Here is a 14,260-nt window from a genome sequence, read left to right on the forward strand (position 1 = left end):
TTTTGTTGTATTATTTCTTATTTGAGAAGAAAACAAAATTACAGAACGGGTGGGTGAGCGGGACTAAGTTTAACTTTTTTCTAGAGAGACTTTTATAGGAAAGCTATAGGCCCGCCCACCCACCCCCTATTCATTCTGGGCAAGACTGCTAATTTTTAACAATATTGTCTTATTAGAACCTTCGGCAAATCTATTAAACCGTTGGTGAGAAAACAGATAAATTGTTATTTTTTTTTTTTACAAATTATTCGATCTACACCTTATATTTCAAGGGTTTTTTCTTGTTCATATTGATAGTGATCGTGATGTTTTATTCGCCATATACATGTACAACATGGGTTAATGACACATCAGATAAAAATTGTAAAAATAGAATGTGTGAAAAGGAAAGTGTAAAATATAAATGTAAATACTCTAAACTTAAAAAATTGTTATTTTTTTTTACAAATTATTCGGTCCACACCTTATGTTCTAAGGGTTTTTTTGTTCATATTGATAGTGTTGGTGATGTTTTATTCATCAGATAAATATACAACATGGGTTAACGACACATCAGATAAAGATTGAAAAAATAGAATGTGTAATAAGGAAAATATAAAATATAAATTTAAATACTCTAAACCAAGCAAAAAGGACTTTACAGAATAAGTACTTCACAAATTTTGAATGTGGAACCGATTTTCCAATTTGGACGCCTCAAACGTTCTTTCCAAAAAAAAGGGTAATGGTCTTCTCTGCACTCCCCGTCTCAGGACGAATAAAAAGATTAATCACTATTGAGATTCTTATCAACCGTTCTGAAGCTCTGATACCAAAAATCTAATCTACGTATGGCGGAGGAGCAAGGGGACCTCAGGATATCCCCTTTTTTTCTTTGCTGGGGACACATTCGTGTCGTATGTATTGCTTGATCTTCATTTGACAGCTATGACTGACGTCGGATAAACGCAGATTCCTGGATGTGGAAATGACGCCTGAAATGTCAAACAAATTTTCCAACTTAGTGACGTAACAAGTCGAAATTGCGTTCCAAAATGAAGTTCCAAAGGTAGGTTTGAGCAAAATTTGACCCAGTTCTTGGAGTATATTTTGTAGTACCATTATGAACATCCGCGTCAAGCACCGGTTCCACCACGGGTGCACGCTTGACGCCCGAAGCCCCATGGGAACGAAGCACAGACGTTCCCCCTACTCCACGTTCCTAGCAAAATTCGTCTTCTGGCTCAGAGGGTACTTGACCATCAGCTGGAACGACGACAGTCGGCTCTACTTCAGGAGTTTCGCTTCGTATACGAAGGAGAGACAACGTCATCTGACGAATCCTTCATTCAAGTGGGTCATACACCCGTTCAGTAGATTCGAACGGAGAAAAAACATCGTCATGACTGTGATGTGGCTGTTTTTTATTTTTTTCGAATCGTTCGTGGGTACTTTCCACGGACAACACTTCTACAGCGACGAAAGACACGAGGTGCATTCTGTGATTTTATTCGTGAATTTGGTGTTCTTCGGGGATTTGGTGGTCCGGTTCTTCACCGGGTACACGGAAGAGAAAACCCGAACCGTGAATTTGAACCGCCGCAACATCGCTCACCAGTACCTCAAAACGTTCTTCTTCTTCGACGGGATCGCCACTGTCAGCTACTTTTTGTTCTACTTCATAGGACACAGAGACAGCAAGATTCAATTCTTCATCTACCACCTGACTTCACTAAGGGCAATACGACTAATCACGGTGGTCAAAAATATATCGCGGGTTTTATCGTCGTCGAAACTTCAAGAGACCACTCGAGTCCCTCTGATTCTCATATTAACTGCTCTTCTATTCCTACACTGTGACACTTGCTTAAGCGGCTACGTCAGCTACCACCACCAACTCTACCACCTCCCCACAAATAAATCCTGGTTGGAAGTGTACAAGAACCTTCAACAAAAAAACGCTCTATTGGAAAAAACAACCACCAAAATATCCACCATGAGTGCGGTCAAAATGTACCTCCTCCACCTCCTAGTGGTTTCTTGTCACTTCTTCGGCGCGCACGCCAAACACCTAAAAACCCAGGACTCCATCGAGATGTTCATGTACGCCTTGATCAGCATGAAAGGTCTGTCCTTCTACCTCTACTGCCTCGCCCGAATCCTCCAACTCTTCGGCATCCTCAACCTTCCCGAAACGCAACTCGAGAATCTCCGAATGCAAACCGACAACTACATGTGCCAGAAGAACTTCCAACAATCCCTCAAGAGGCGCATCAACAAGTACTACAACTACAAATTCAGCCACAAGTTCTTCTCCGAGCAACTCGTCCTGAGCACTCTGTCGGATCATCTGAAGATGGAAGTTCTTCTTTACAGCTGCCACAACCTCATCGAAGAAGTGCACATCTTCCAAGGACTGTCTCGATCCGCCGTGGGATGCATGCTGGCGCTGCTGAAGCAAGAAATTTTCGTGCCGGGGGACCAAATTCTACACTCGAAGGAAGATGCCGGCTGCTTGTACTTTATTCTTTTTGGGACTTGCGCGATCAGTACGATGTGGGAGCAAGAGGTGTTGCATATAGAAGACGGGTATTATTTCGGGAATGTCTTGAATCATGCGAAGTACAACGCGAAAGACATCATCTACACGATCACGGCGTTGGAAATGGTGGAGGTTTACAAGCTGGAAGCGGAAGACTTTTTGTACTGCTGCAAGACGTATCCTGAGATCCAACAGAAGATGGATAAGGCGGAGAAATTGAAGTATCGGCGGTATGGGTACTTGTTTATTAAGCAACCGGAGGCTGATACGACGGGGGGTATCCTTCAGGAGTTGAGGGAAGGGAAGATTTTGGAACAAGGGTTGATGAGGACACTCTTCACTTAACAAGTTTATACGTAGGATTATCAACGTTTCTATTTCCATATGTATTCTATAATAAATATATAATCATAATAATTTTACTTACTTTAATTTTTCAATGTTTTAAATTTTAGATTTTTCGATTTTTCAGTTCTTCAGGATTTGTTAATTCATCAAATTTTGACGTTTTTTGAATTTTCAGTTTTCCGATTTCTCAATTAATCAATTTTTTTATTTTCCTATTTCCTGACTAACCAAAGTTTCGGTTTTTCGGTTCTTCAGTTTTTCAATTTTTCGATTTTTCAGGTTTTTGATTTTTCAATTTTTCGATTCTTCAATTTTTCTTCTATTTTTCAATTTTTCGATTCTTCAGTTTTGGGATTTTTTAGTATTTCGATTTTGCGATATTTTAATTTTTCTTCAATATTTTTTAATTGTTCAAATTTTGACGTTTCTGAATTTTCAGTTTTCCGATTTTTTGAGGTTTGCGCATTTTCGACTTTGTTTTTTGACTTTTCGATTTCTCAATTTTTCAATTTTTGGATATATCGTTCAATTTTATGATTTTTCAATTTTTCGATTCTTCAATTTTTCTTGTATTTTTCAATTTATCTATTCTTCAATTTTTCTTGTATTTTTCAATTTTTCGATTCTTCAGTTTTGGGAGTTTTTAGTTTTTCGACTTTTCGATTTTTTGAGTTTTTCGATTTCTTCACTTTTTACTTTTTGGATTTTCAATTTTTCGACGTTTTATACTTCGATTTCTCAATTTTTCAACTTTTAGATATTTTGACCTTTCAATTTTTAAAATTTTATATTTTTTGATTTCTTGATGTTGTTCTATATTTCAGTTTTTCAATTTTCGGAATTTTTAAATTTTCCATTTTCCGATCTATTTTTTAATTTTTCGATTTTCCAATTTTTCGATGTTCCAAAATACTTTTAAATAGGCCAAAATTGAAAAATCGAAAAGTTAAAAATAGAAAAATTGATAAATCGAGAGATTGAACAATCACAACTTCGAAACATCCGAATCTCGACAAATCGAGATCTCAAGATATTGAAAAATCGAAAATTTAAAAATTCGGAAAATTGGAAAATTAAGCTATAGAAGAACTGAAATTTCGAGAAATCGAAAAATCTGGAATTTTAAAAATTCAAAAATTGAGAATTCAAAATATAAAACAGTCGAAAATCTGAAGTTTAAAAAACTCTGAAAAAATTGAAAATCCGAAAAAAAAAATTGAAAAATCCAGCAGTCGAAAAATCGAAAAGTCGAAGAATCGAAGTTATGAAAAATCCCAAAACTGGAAAAATATCCAAAAAACTGAGAAATTAAAAAAATCGAAAATTGAGAAATCGAAAGACCAAAAAACCAAAGTTGCAAAATCGAAAAATTAAAGAATGGAGGAACTGAAAAATCGAAACTTTACGAAGTCAAGAAATAGGAAAACCAAAAATAGAATAATTGAGAAATGGGAATACTGAAAATTCATCTACGTCAAAAATTGAAAAACAGAAATACTGAAGAACTGAAAAATGAGAAAATCGAGGAATTGAAAAATCAGAGGATCGCGAAATTGAGGAGTCGAAAGCGGAGAGGAAAAGTTAAAAATTGAAAAATTAATGAATCGAGGAATTGAATAATCAAAACATTGAAACGTCTGACTTCAGTTTTTCCATTTTTCGACTTCTCGATTTCTCGATATTTTGATTTTTCGATTTCTCGATGCCTCAGATTTTGAATTTTTCGATGTTTCGATTTTTCAATTTTTTACTTTTCGGCTCTTTGATTTTCGGTGTACGATTTTTGAATTATCCAATTTTTCAATTTTCCAATTTTTTAAATTTTCGAATTTCGATTTACTCGACATTAATTTCAATTTTCGAATTGTTATTTTTTAATTTTTTGTGTGGAATTGTTCATTTTTCAATTTTACGATATTTTAATTTTTCAATGTTTAAATTTTAGATTTTTCGATTTTTCAGTTCTTCAGTATTTGTTAATTCATCAAATTTTGACGTTTTTTGAAATTTCAATTTCCCGACTTCTCAATTAATCAATTTTTTTATTTTCCCATTTCTGGTCTCGATTTGTCAGTTCTTCAAAATTTTTTAATTTTTCAATGTATTAAATTTTAGATTTTTCGATCTTTTGATTTTCCGGTTCTTCAATATTTTTTAATTTTTCAAATTTTGACGTTTCTGAAGTTTCATTTTTCCGATTTCTCAATTAATCAATTTTTTTATTTTCCTATTTCCTGACTTCCCAAAGTTGCGATTTTTCGGTTCTTCAGTTCTTCAATTTATCGATTTTTCAGGTTTTTGATTTTTCAATTTTTCGATTTCTTAAGTCTGTAATTTTTCAACTTTTCGATTTCTCAATTTTGTGATTTTTCAGTTTTTCGATTCTTCAATTTTTTCCTTCTATTTTTCAATATTTCGATTCTTCAGTTTTGGGATTTTTTACTATTTCGATTTTTCGATTTCTCGACTTTTCACTTTTCGGATTTTCAATTTTTCGTTTTTATAACTTTGGATTTTTCAAATTTTCCGCTATTTTACTTCATTTTCTCAATTTTTCAACGTTTCAGTTTTTAAAATTGAATTTTTTTCGTTTTTTTGAGTTTTCCGTCTTCTATATTGCAATTTTTCAATTTTCGGATTTTTTTTTTAATTTTCAATTTTCCAATTTTTCGATGTTTCGAAATATACATAATATATAGTCCAAATTCGAAAAATCGATAAGTTAAAAATGGAAAAATTGATAAATCGAGAGATTGAACAATCAAAATATTGGAACATCCGAATCTCGATAAATTGAGATCTCGAAAAATTGAAAAACCGAAAAATCGAAACTTTGTTATTTTTTTAATTTTTTGATGTTAGGAATTCTCCATTTTTCAATTATGCGATATTTTAATTTTTCAGTGTTTTAAATTTTAGATTTTTAGATTTTCTTTTCCGATTTCTCAATTAATCTATTGTTTTATTTTTCCATTTCTCGACTTCCCATTTCGATTTTTCAGTGCTTCAGTTCTTCAATTTTTCAGATTTTTGATTTTTCAATTTATCGATTTTTTAAGGTTTGTGATTTTTCGACTTTGTTTTTTTTGACTTTTCGATTTCTCAATTTTTTAACTTCCCACTTTTTCAATATTTGTATATGTATATTGTTCAATTTTGTGATTTTTCAATTTTTCGATTCTTCAATTTCTCTTGTATTTTTCAGTTTTTCGATTCTTCAGTTTTGGGAGTTTTTATCATTCGACGTTTCAATTTTTTGGGTTCTGGGTTTTTCGATTTCTTCACTTTTTACTTTTTGGATTTTTAATTTTTCGACGTTTTATACTTTGTTTTCTCAATTTTTCGATATTTTGACCTTTCAATTTTTAAAATTTAAGATTTTTCGGTTTCTTTATATTTCAATTTTTTAATTTTCGGAATTTTTAAATTTTCGATTTTTCGATCTATTTTTCAATTTTTTGATTTTCCAATTTTTCGATGTTCCAGAATATTATAAATAGGCCAAAATCGAAAAATCTAAAAGTTAAACATAGAAAAATTGTTAAATCGAGAGATTGAACAATAACAACTTCGAAACATCCGAATCTCGATAAATCGAGATCTCAAAAAATTGAAAAATCGAAAATTTAAAAATTCGGAAAATCGGAAAATTAAGGTATAGAAGAACTGAAAATTCGAGAAATCGAAAAATCTGGAATTTTAAAAATTCAATAATTGAGAATTCAAAATATAAAACAGTCGAAAAATTGAAAACTCTGAAGTCTAAAAAACTCTGAAAAAATTGAAAATCCGAAAAATAAAAATTGAAAAATCCAGCAGTCAAAAAATCGAAAAGTCGAAGAATCGAAGTTATGAAAAATCCCAAAACTGAAAAAAATATCCAAAAAATTGAGAAATTAAAGAATTCGAAAATTGAGAAATCGAAAAACCAAAAAAGCAAAGTTGGAAAATCGAAAAATTAAAGAATGGAGGAACTGAAAAATCGAAACTTTACGAAGTCAAGAAATAGGAAAAACAAAAATAGAATAATCGGAATACTGAAAATTCATCTACGTCAAAAATTGAAAAACAGAAATACTGAAGAACTGAAAAATGAGATAATCGAGGAATTGAAAAATCAGAGGATCGCGAAATTGAGGAGTCGAAAGCGGAGAGGAAAAGTTAAAAATTGAAAAATTAATGAATCGAGGAATTGAATAATCAAAACATTGAAACGTCTGAATTCAGTTTTTCGATTTTTCGACTTCTCGATTTCTCGATATTTTGATTTTTCATATTAACTGCTCTTCTATTCCTACACTGTGACACTTGCTTAAGCGGCTACGTCAGCTACCACCACCAACTCTACCACCTCCCCACAAATAAATCCTGGTTGGAAGTGTACAAGAACCTTCAACAAAAAAACGCTCTATTGGAAAAAACAACCACCAAAATATCCACCATGAGTGCGGTCAAAATGTACCTCCTCCACCTCCTAGTGGTTTCTTGTCACTTCTTCGGCGCACACGCCAAACACCTAAAAACCCAGGACTCCATCGAGATGTTCATGTACGCCTTGATCAGCATGAAAGGTCTGTCCTTCTACCTCTACTGCCTCGTCAGAATCCTCCAACTCTTCGGCATCCTCAACCTTCCCGAAACGCAACTCGAGAATCTCCGAATGCAAACCGACAACTACATGTGCCAGAAGAACTTCCAACAATCCCTCAAGAGGCGCATCAACAAGTACTACAACTACAAATTCAGCCACAAGTTCTTCTCCGAGCAACTCGTCCTCAGCACTCTGTCGGATCATCTGAAGATGGAAGTTCTTCTTTACAGCTGCCACAACCTCATCGAAGAAGTGCACATCTTCCAAGGACTGTCTCGATCCGCCGTGGGATGCATGCTGGCGCTGCTGAAGCAGGAAATTTTCGTGCCGGGGGACCAAATTCTACACTCGAAGGAAGATGCCGGCTGCTTGTACTTTATTCTTTTTGGGACTTGCGCGATCAGTACGATGTGGGAGCAAGAGGTGTTGCATATAGAAGACGGGTATTATTTCGGGAATATCTTGAATCATGCGAAGTACAACGCGAAAGACATCATCTACACGATCACGGCGTTGGAAATGGTGGAGGTTTACAAGCTGGAAGCGGAAGACTTTTTGTACTGCTGCAAGACGTATCCTGAGATCCAACAGAAGATGGATAAGGCGGAGAAATTGAAGTATCGGCGGTATGGGTACTTGTTTATTAAGCAACCGGAGGCTGATACGACTGGGGGGATCCTTCAGGAGTTGAGGGAAGGGAAGATTTTGGAACAAGGGTTGATGAGGACACTCTTCACTTAACAAGTTTATACGTAGGGTTATCAACGTTTCTATTTCCATTTGAATTCTATAATAAATTTATAATAATAATAATTTTACTTACTTTAATTTTTCAATGCTTTAAATTTTAGATTTTTCGATTTTTCAGTTCTTCAGTATTTGTTAATTCATCAAATTTTGACGTTTTTTGAATTTTCAGTTTCCCGATTTCTCAATTTATTTATTTTTTTATTTTCCTATTTCCTGACTTCCCAAAGTTTCGATTTTTCGGTTCTTCAGTTTTTCAATTTTTCGATTTTTCAGGTTTTTGATTTTTCAATTTTTCTTCTATGTTTCAACATTTCGATTCTTCAGTTACTTTTTGGATTTTCAATTTTTCGTTTTTATAACTTTGGATTTTTCAAATTTTCCACTGTTTTACTTCAATTTCTCAATTTTCTAACGTTTCAGTTTTTAAAATTGAATTTTTTTCGATTTTTTGAGTTTTCCGTTCTTCTATATTGCAATTCTTCAATTTTCGTATTTTTTTTTATTTTCAATTTTCCAGTTTATTTTTTAATTTTTCGATTTTCCAATTTTTCGATGTTTCGAAATATATACATATATGTATAGGCCAAAATCGAAAAGCTAAAAATGGAAAAATTGATAAATCGAGAGATTGAACAATCAAAACATTGAAACCTGAATTTCCATAAATTGAGATCTCAAAAAATTGAAAAACCGAAAAATCGAAACTTTGTAATTTTTTTAATTTTTTGAGGTTTGGAATTCTCCATTTTTCAATTTTGCGATATTTTAATTTTTCAGTCTTTTAAAGTTTAGATTTTTAGATTTTTCAGTTCTTCAATATTTTTTAATTTTTCAAATTTTGACGTTTCTGAATTTTCAGTTTTCCGATTTCTCAATTAATCTATTGTTTTATTTTCCCATTTCTAGACTTCCCATTTCGATTTTTCAGTGCTTCAGTTCTTCAATTTTTCAGGTTTTTGATTTTTCAATTTTTCGATTTTTTAAAGTTTGTGATTTTTCGACTTTGTTTTTTTTGACTTTTCGATTTCTCAATTTTTCAATTTTTTAATTTCCCAATTTTTCAATATTTGGAAATGTTGTTCAATTTTGTGATTTTTCAATTCTTCAATTTCTCTTGTATTTTTCAATTTTTCGATTCTTCAGTTTTGGGAGTTTTTATCATTCGACTTTTCGATTATTTGGGTTCTGGGTTTTTCGATTTCTTCACTTTTTCCTTTTTGGATTTTCAATTTTTCGACGTTTTATACTTTGTTTTCTCAATTTTTCGATATTTTGACCTTTCAATTTTTAAAATTTCGGATTTTTCAATTTCTTGAGTGTTCTGTTCTTCCATATTTCCATTTGTCAATTTCCGGAATTTTTGAATTTTCGATTTTCCGATCTATTTTTCAATTTTTCGATGTTCCAAATTACTTATAAATAGGCCAAAATCGAAAAATCGAAAAGTTAAAAGTAGAAAAATTGATAAATCGAGAGATTGAACAAACACAACTTCGAAACATCCGAATCTCGATAAATCGAGATCTCAAAAAATTGAAAAATCGAAAATTTTAAAATTCGGAAAATTGGAAAATTAAGGTATAGAGGAACGAAAATTCGAGAAATCGAAAAATCTGGAATTTTAAAAATTGAAAAATTGAGAATTCGAAATATAAAAATTGAAAAATCCAGCAGTCAAAAAATCGATAAGTCGAAGAATCGAAGTATTGAAAAATCCCAAAACTGAAAAAAATATCCAAAAAATTGAGAAATTAAAAAATTCGAAAATTGAGAAATCGAATATTTTGATTTTTCGATTTCTCGATGCCTCAGTTTTTGAATTTTTCGATGATTCGATTTTTCAATTTTTTATTTTTCGGCTCTTTAACAATCAAAACATCGAAACATCCGAATCTAGATAAATCTAGATCTCAGAAAATTGAAAAATCGAAAATTTAAAATTTAGAAAATTGAAAAAATAAAATATACAAGAACTGAAATTTCGAGGAATCGAAAAAACTAGAATTTAAAAATTGAAAAGTTAAAATATCGAAAAGTCGAAAGATTGAAAAATTTGAAGTTTAAAAAACGAAAAACTGAACATCCAACAAATAAAAAATCGTAAAATCAATTCAAAGAATTGAAGAACTGAAAAATGGAAACTTTGTGAAGTCAAGAAATGGGAAAGTCAAAAGAAGATTAATTAAGAAATCAGAAAACTGAAAATTTAGCAACGTCAAAAATTGATAAATTGAAAAATAGAAATACTGAAGAACTGAAAAATCAAAAAATCCAGTAATTGAAAAATCTAAAAATTTGAAACATTGAACAATTAAAATATCGCAAAGGTTTTTGATTTTTCAATTTTTCGATTTTTCAAGTTTGTAATATTTTGACTTTTCGATTTCTCAATTTTTCAGTTTTTTAATTGTCCAGTTTTTGGATATTTCGTTCAATTTTGTGATTTTTCAGTTTTTCGATTCTTTAATTTTTCTTCTATTCTTGAATTTTTCGATTCTTCAGTTTTCACTGTTTTATATTCCGATTTCTCAATTTTTCAACTTTTCGATATTTTAACTTTTCAACTTTCAGAGTTTTAGGTTTTTCGATTTCTTGAGTTTTCCGTTTTTCTATATTTAAATTTTTTAATTTTCACAATTTTCAATTTTTCGATGTTTCGAAATATAAATAGGCCAAAATCGAAAAATCGAAAAGTTAAAAATGGAAAAATTGGTAAATCGAGAGATTGAACAATCAAAACATCGAAATATCCGAATCTGTATAAATCGAGATTTCAGAAAATTGAAAAATCTGAAACTTAAAAATTCGGAAAATTGAAAAATTAAAATATAAAAGAACTGAAAATTCGACAAATCGAAAAATCTAGAAATTTAAAAATTGAAAAATCAAAATTTCGAAAAGTTGAAAAATTGAGAATTCGAGACAGAACAGTCGAGAAATTTGAAGTTTAAAAAACGAAAAACTTGAAATCCAAAAAATAAAAAACGAAAAATTGAAAAATCCAGAAATCGAAAAATCGAAAAGTCGAAGAATCGAAATACTGAAAATTTGGAAAATTGAGAAATCGAAAAACCAAAAAAACCAAGACGAAAAGTCAAACAATTGAAGAACTGAAAAATCGAAACTTTGTGAAGTCAAGAAATGGGAAAATCAAAAATTGATAAATTGAAAAATAGAAATACTGAAGAACTGAAAAATCAAAAAATCGAGTAATCGAAAATTCTAAAAATTTAAAACATTGAACAATTAAAATATCGCAAAGGTTTTTGATTTTTCAATTTCTCGATTTTTCAAGTTTGTGATTTTTTGAGTTTTCGATTTCTCAATTTTTCAGTTTTTTAATTGTCCAATTTTTGGATATTTCGTTCAATTTTGTGATTTTTCAGTTTTTAGATTCTTTAGTTTTTCTTCTATTCTTCAATTTTTCGATTCTTCAATTTTGACTGTTTTATACTCCGATTTTCGATATTTTAACTTTTCAGCATTCAGAGTTTTAGGTTTTTCGATTTCTTGAAGTTTCCGTTCTTCCACATTTCAATTTTTTAATTTTCGTAATTTTAAATTTTCGATTTTCCAGTTTATTTTTTAATTTTTCGATTTTCCAATTTTTAGAAGTTTCGAAAATGTATAAATAGGACAAACACCAAAAAATCAAAAAATAAAAATTCGAAAATCTAAAATTTAAACATCGAAAAACTAAAAAATCGACAAATTGAGAGATCGAAACCCCAGAATTAAAAAAATTGAAAAATTGAAAAATTGGATAACTGAAAAATCGAAACATCGAAAAACCGAGAAATCCAAAAATCGAAACTTCGAAAAATTCAAACACTGAGACATCCTGAAATCGAAAAATCAGAGGATCGAGAAAGCCGAGAAGAAAAGTTAAAAATTGAAAGATTTCGACTTCTTGACTTTTCGACTCTTCGATTTCTCGATCTTTTGTCTCACTTTTTGAATGTTTCGATGTTCCGATTTTTGATTTATCTGATTTTTCAATTTTGCAGTTTTTACATTTTCGAGTTTCGATTTCTCGACTTTTTTTAAATTTTCGAATTGTTGTTTTTTTGATTTTTTGATGTTCTAAATTTTCAAAGTTTTAAATTTTAGATTTTTCGATTTTTCAGTTCAATATTTTTTAATTTTTCAACATTTTAAATTTTAGATTTTTCGTTTTTTCAATTTTTCAGTCGTTCAGTATTTTTTAATTCATCAAAATTTGACATTTCATTTTTTTTTTCATTTCTCGACTTTCCAGATTCGATTTTTCAGTTCTTCAGTTCTTCTTCGTCAGATTTTTTGGTTTCTGGATTTTTCAATTTCCCCACATTTTGCTTTTTGGATTTTCAATTTGTCGTTTTTAAAATTATTTTTCAGTTTTTCAAATTTTCGATATTTTAACTTTTCAATTTTTCAAATTTTAGGTTTTTTCGATTTCTTGAGTTTTCCGTTCTTCTATTTCAAATTGTTAATTTTCACAATTTTTAATTTTTCGATTTTCCAATTTTTCGAAATATAAATATGCCAAAATCGAAAAATCGAAAAGTTAAAAATGGAAAAATTGATAAATTGAGAGATTGAACAATCAAAACTTCGAAACATCCGAATCTCGATAAATTGAGATTTCAAAAAATTGAAAAATCTAAAATTTAAATTCGGGAAATTGGAAAATTATAATATAGAAAACTCAAGAAATCGAAAAATTAAAAATTTTAAAAATTGAAGAATTAAAATATCGAAAATTGAGAATTCCAAATATAAAACAATCGAAAAATTGAAAATCTGAAGTTTAAAAACGAAAAACTGAAAAATCCGGAAGTCGAAAAGTCAAAGAATCGAAATAATGAAAAATGCCAAAACTGAAAAAATATCCGAAAATTGAGAAATTAAAAAAATTGGAAAATTGAGAAATCGAAAAACCAAAAAAACAAAGTCGAAAATGGAAAAATCGAAACTTTGTTATTTTTTTGAATTTTTTGATGTTTTGGAATTCTCCATTTTTCAATTTTGCGATATTTTAATTTTTCAGTGTTTTAAATTTTAGATTTTTAGATTTTTCAGTTCTTCAATATTTTTTAATTGTTCAAATTTTGACGGTCCTGAATTTTCAGTTTTCCGATTTTTCAATTAATCTGTTGTTTAATTTTTGCGATTTTTCGACTTTGTTTCTTGACTTTTCGATTTCTAAATTTTTCAATTTTTGGATATATGTATCGTTCAATATTGTGATTTTTCAATTTTTCGATTCTCCATTTTTTCTTGTATTTTTCAATTTTTCGATTCTTCAATTTTGGGAGTTTTTAGTTTTTCGACTTTTCGATTTTTTGGGTTTTTCGATTTCTTCACTTTTTACTGTTTGGATTTTCAATTTTTCGACGTTTTATACCTACTTCGATTTCTCAATTTTTCAACTTTTCGATATTTTGACCTTTCAATTTTTAAAATTTTAGATTTTTCGATTTCTTGATTTCTTGAGTGTTCTCTTCTTCTATATTTTAGTTTTTCAATTTTCGGAATTTTTAAATTTTCGATTTTCGGATTTATTTTTCAATTTTTCGATTTCCCAATTTTTCGATGTTCCAAAATACTTATAAATAGGACAAAATCGAGAAATCGAAAAGTTAAAAATGTAAAAATTGATAAATGGAGAGATTGAACAATCAAAACTTTGAAACATTCGAATCTCGATAAATCGAGATCTCAAAAAATTGAAAAATCGAAATTTAAAAATTCGGAAAATTGGAAATTTAAACTATAGAAAAACTGAAAATTCGAGAAATCGAAAAATCTGGAATTTAAAAAATTGAAACATTGAGAATTGAAAATATGAAACAATCGAAAAATTAAAAAATCTGAAGTTTAAAAAGCGAAAAATTGAAAATCCAAAAAATAAAAATTGAAAAATCCAGCAGTCGAAAAATCGAAAAGTCGAAGAATCGAAGTGTTGAAAAATCCCAAAACAGGAAAAATATCCCAAAAACTGAGAAATTAAAAAATTCGAAAATTGAGAAATCGAAAAACCAAAAAAGCAAAGTTGCAAAATCGAAAAA

At 30.0% G+C, this 14,260-nt stretch overlaps 3 protein-coding genes across 3 annotated transcripts in view; all 3 read left to right on the forward strand.

Moving 5' to 3' along the window:
• LOC135140472 (synaptotagmin-7) overlaps window positions 1-14,260 on the forward strand; it is a 905,289-nt gene that overhangs the window by 159,507 nt on the left and 731,522 nt on the right. The window lies entirely within an intron of this gene.
• LOC135140288 (uncharacterized) lies at window positions 938-2,866 on the forward strand. Its single transcript, XM_064070780.1, has 2 exons — window positions 938-1,048; window positions 1,096-2,866. The coding sequence occupies exons 1-2, from the start codon at window positions 1,035-1,037 to the stop codon at window positions 2,864-2,866; spliced, it is 1,785 nt and encodes a 594-aa protein (XP_063926850.1). The 5' UTR covers window positions 938-1,034.
• Window positions 7,311-8,201, forward strand: LOC135140289 (uncharacterized). The gene has a single exon (XM_064070781.1). It carries the CDS (start codon window positions 7,311-7,313, stop codon window positions 8,199-8,201), a length of 891 nt encoding a protein of 296 aa, XP_063926851.1.

The sequence above is a fragment of the Zophobas morio genome, unplaced genomic scaffold, assembly GCF_036711695.1.
Source record: "Zophobas morio isolate AGI-343-1 ecotype UQ-CSIRO unplaced genomic scaffold, CSIRO_AGI_Zmor_V1 ptg000040l, whole genome shotgun sequence".
In the NCBI taxonomy this organism is placed as follows: Eukaryota; Metazoa; Arthropoda; class Insecta; order Coleoptera; family Tenebrionidae; genus Zophobas; species Zophobas morio.

Bases quoted from the DNA above. Each gene is read 5' to 3' on its own strand.
- LOC135140289 (XM_064070781.1), top strand. From the start codon at position 7,311: ATGAGTGCGGTCAAAATGTACCTCCTCCACCTCCTAGTGGTTTCTTGT.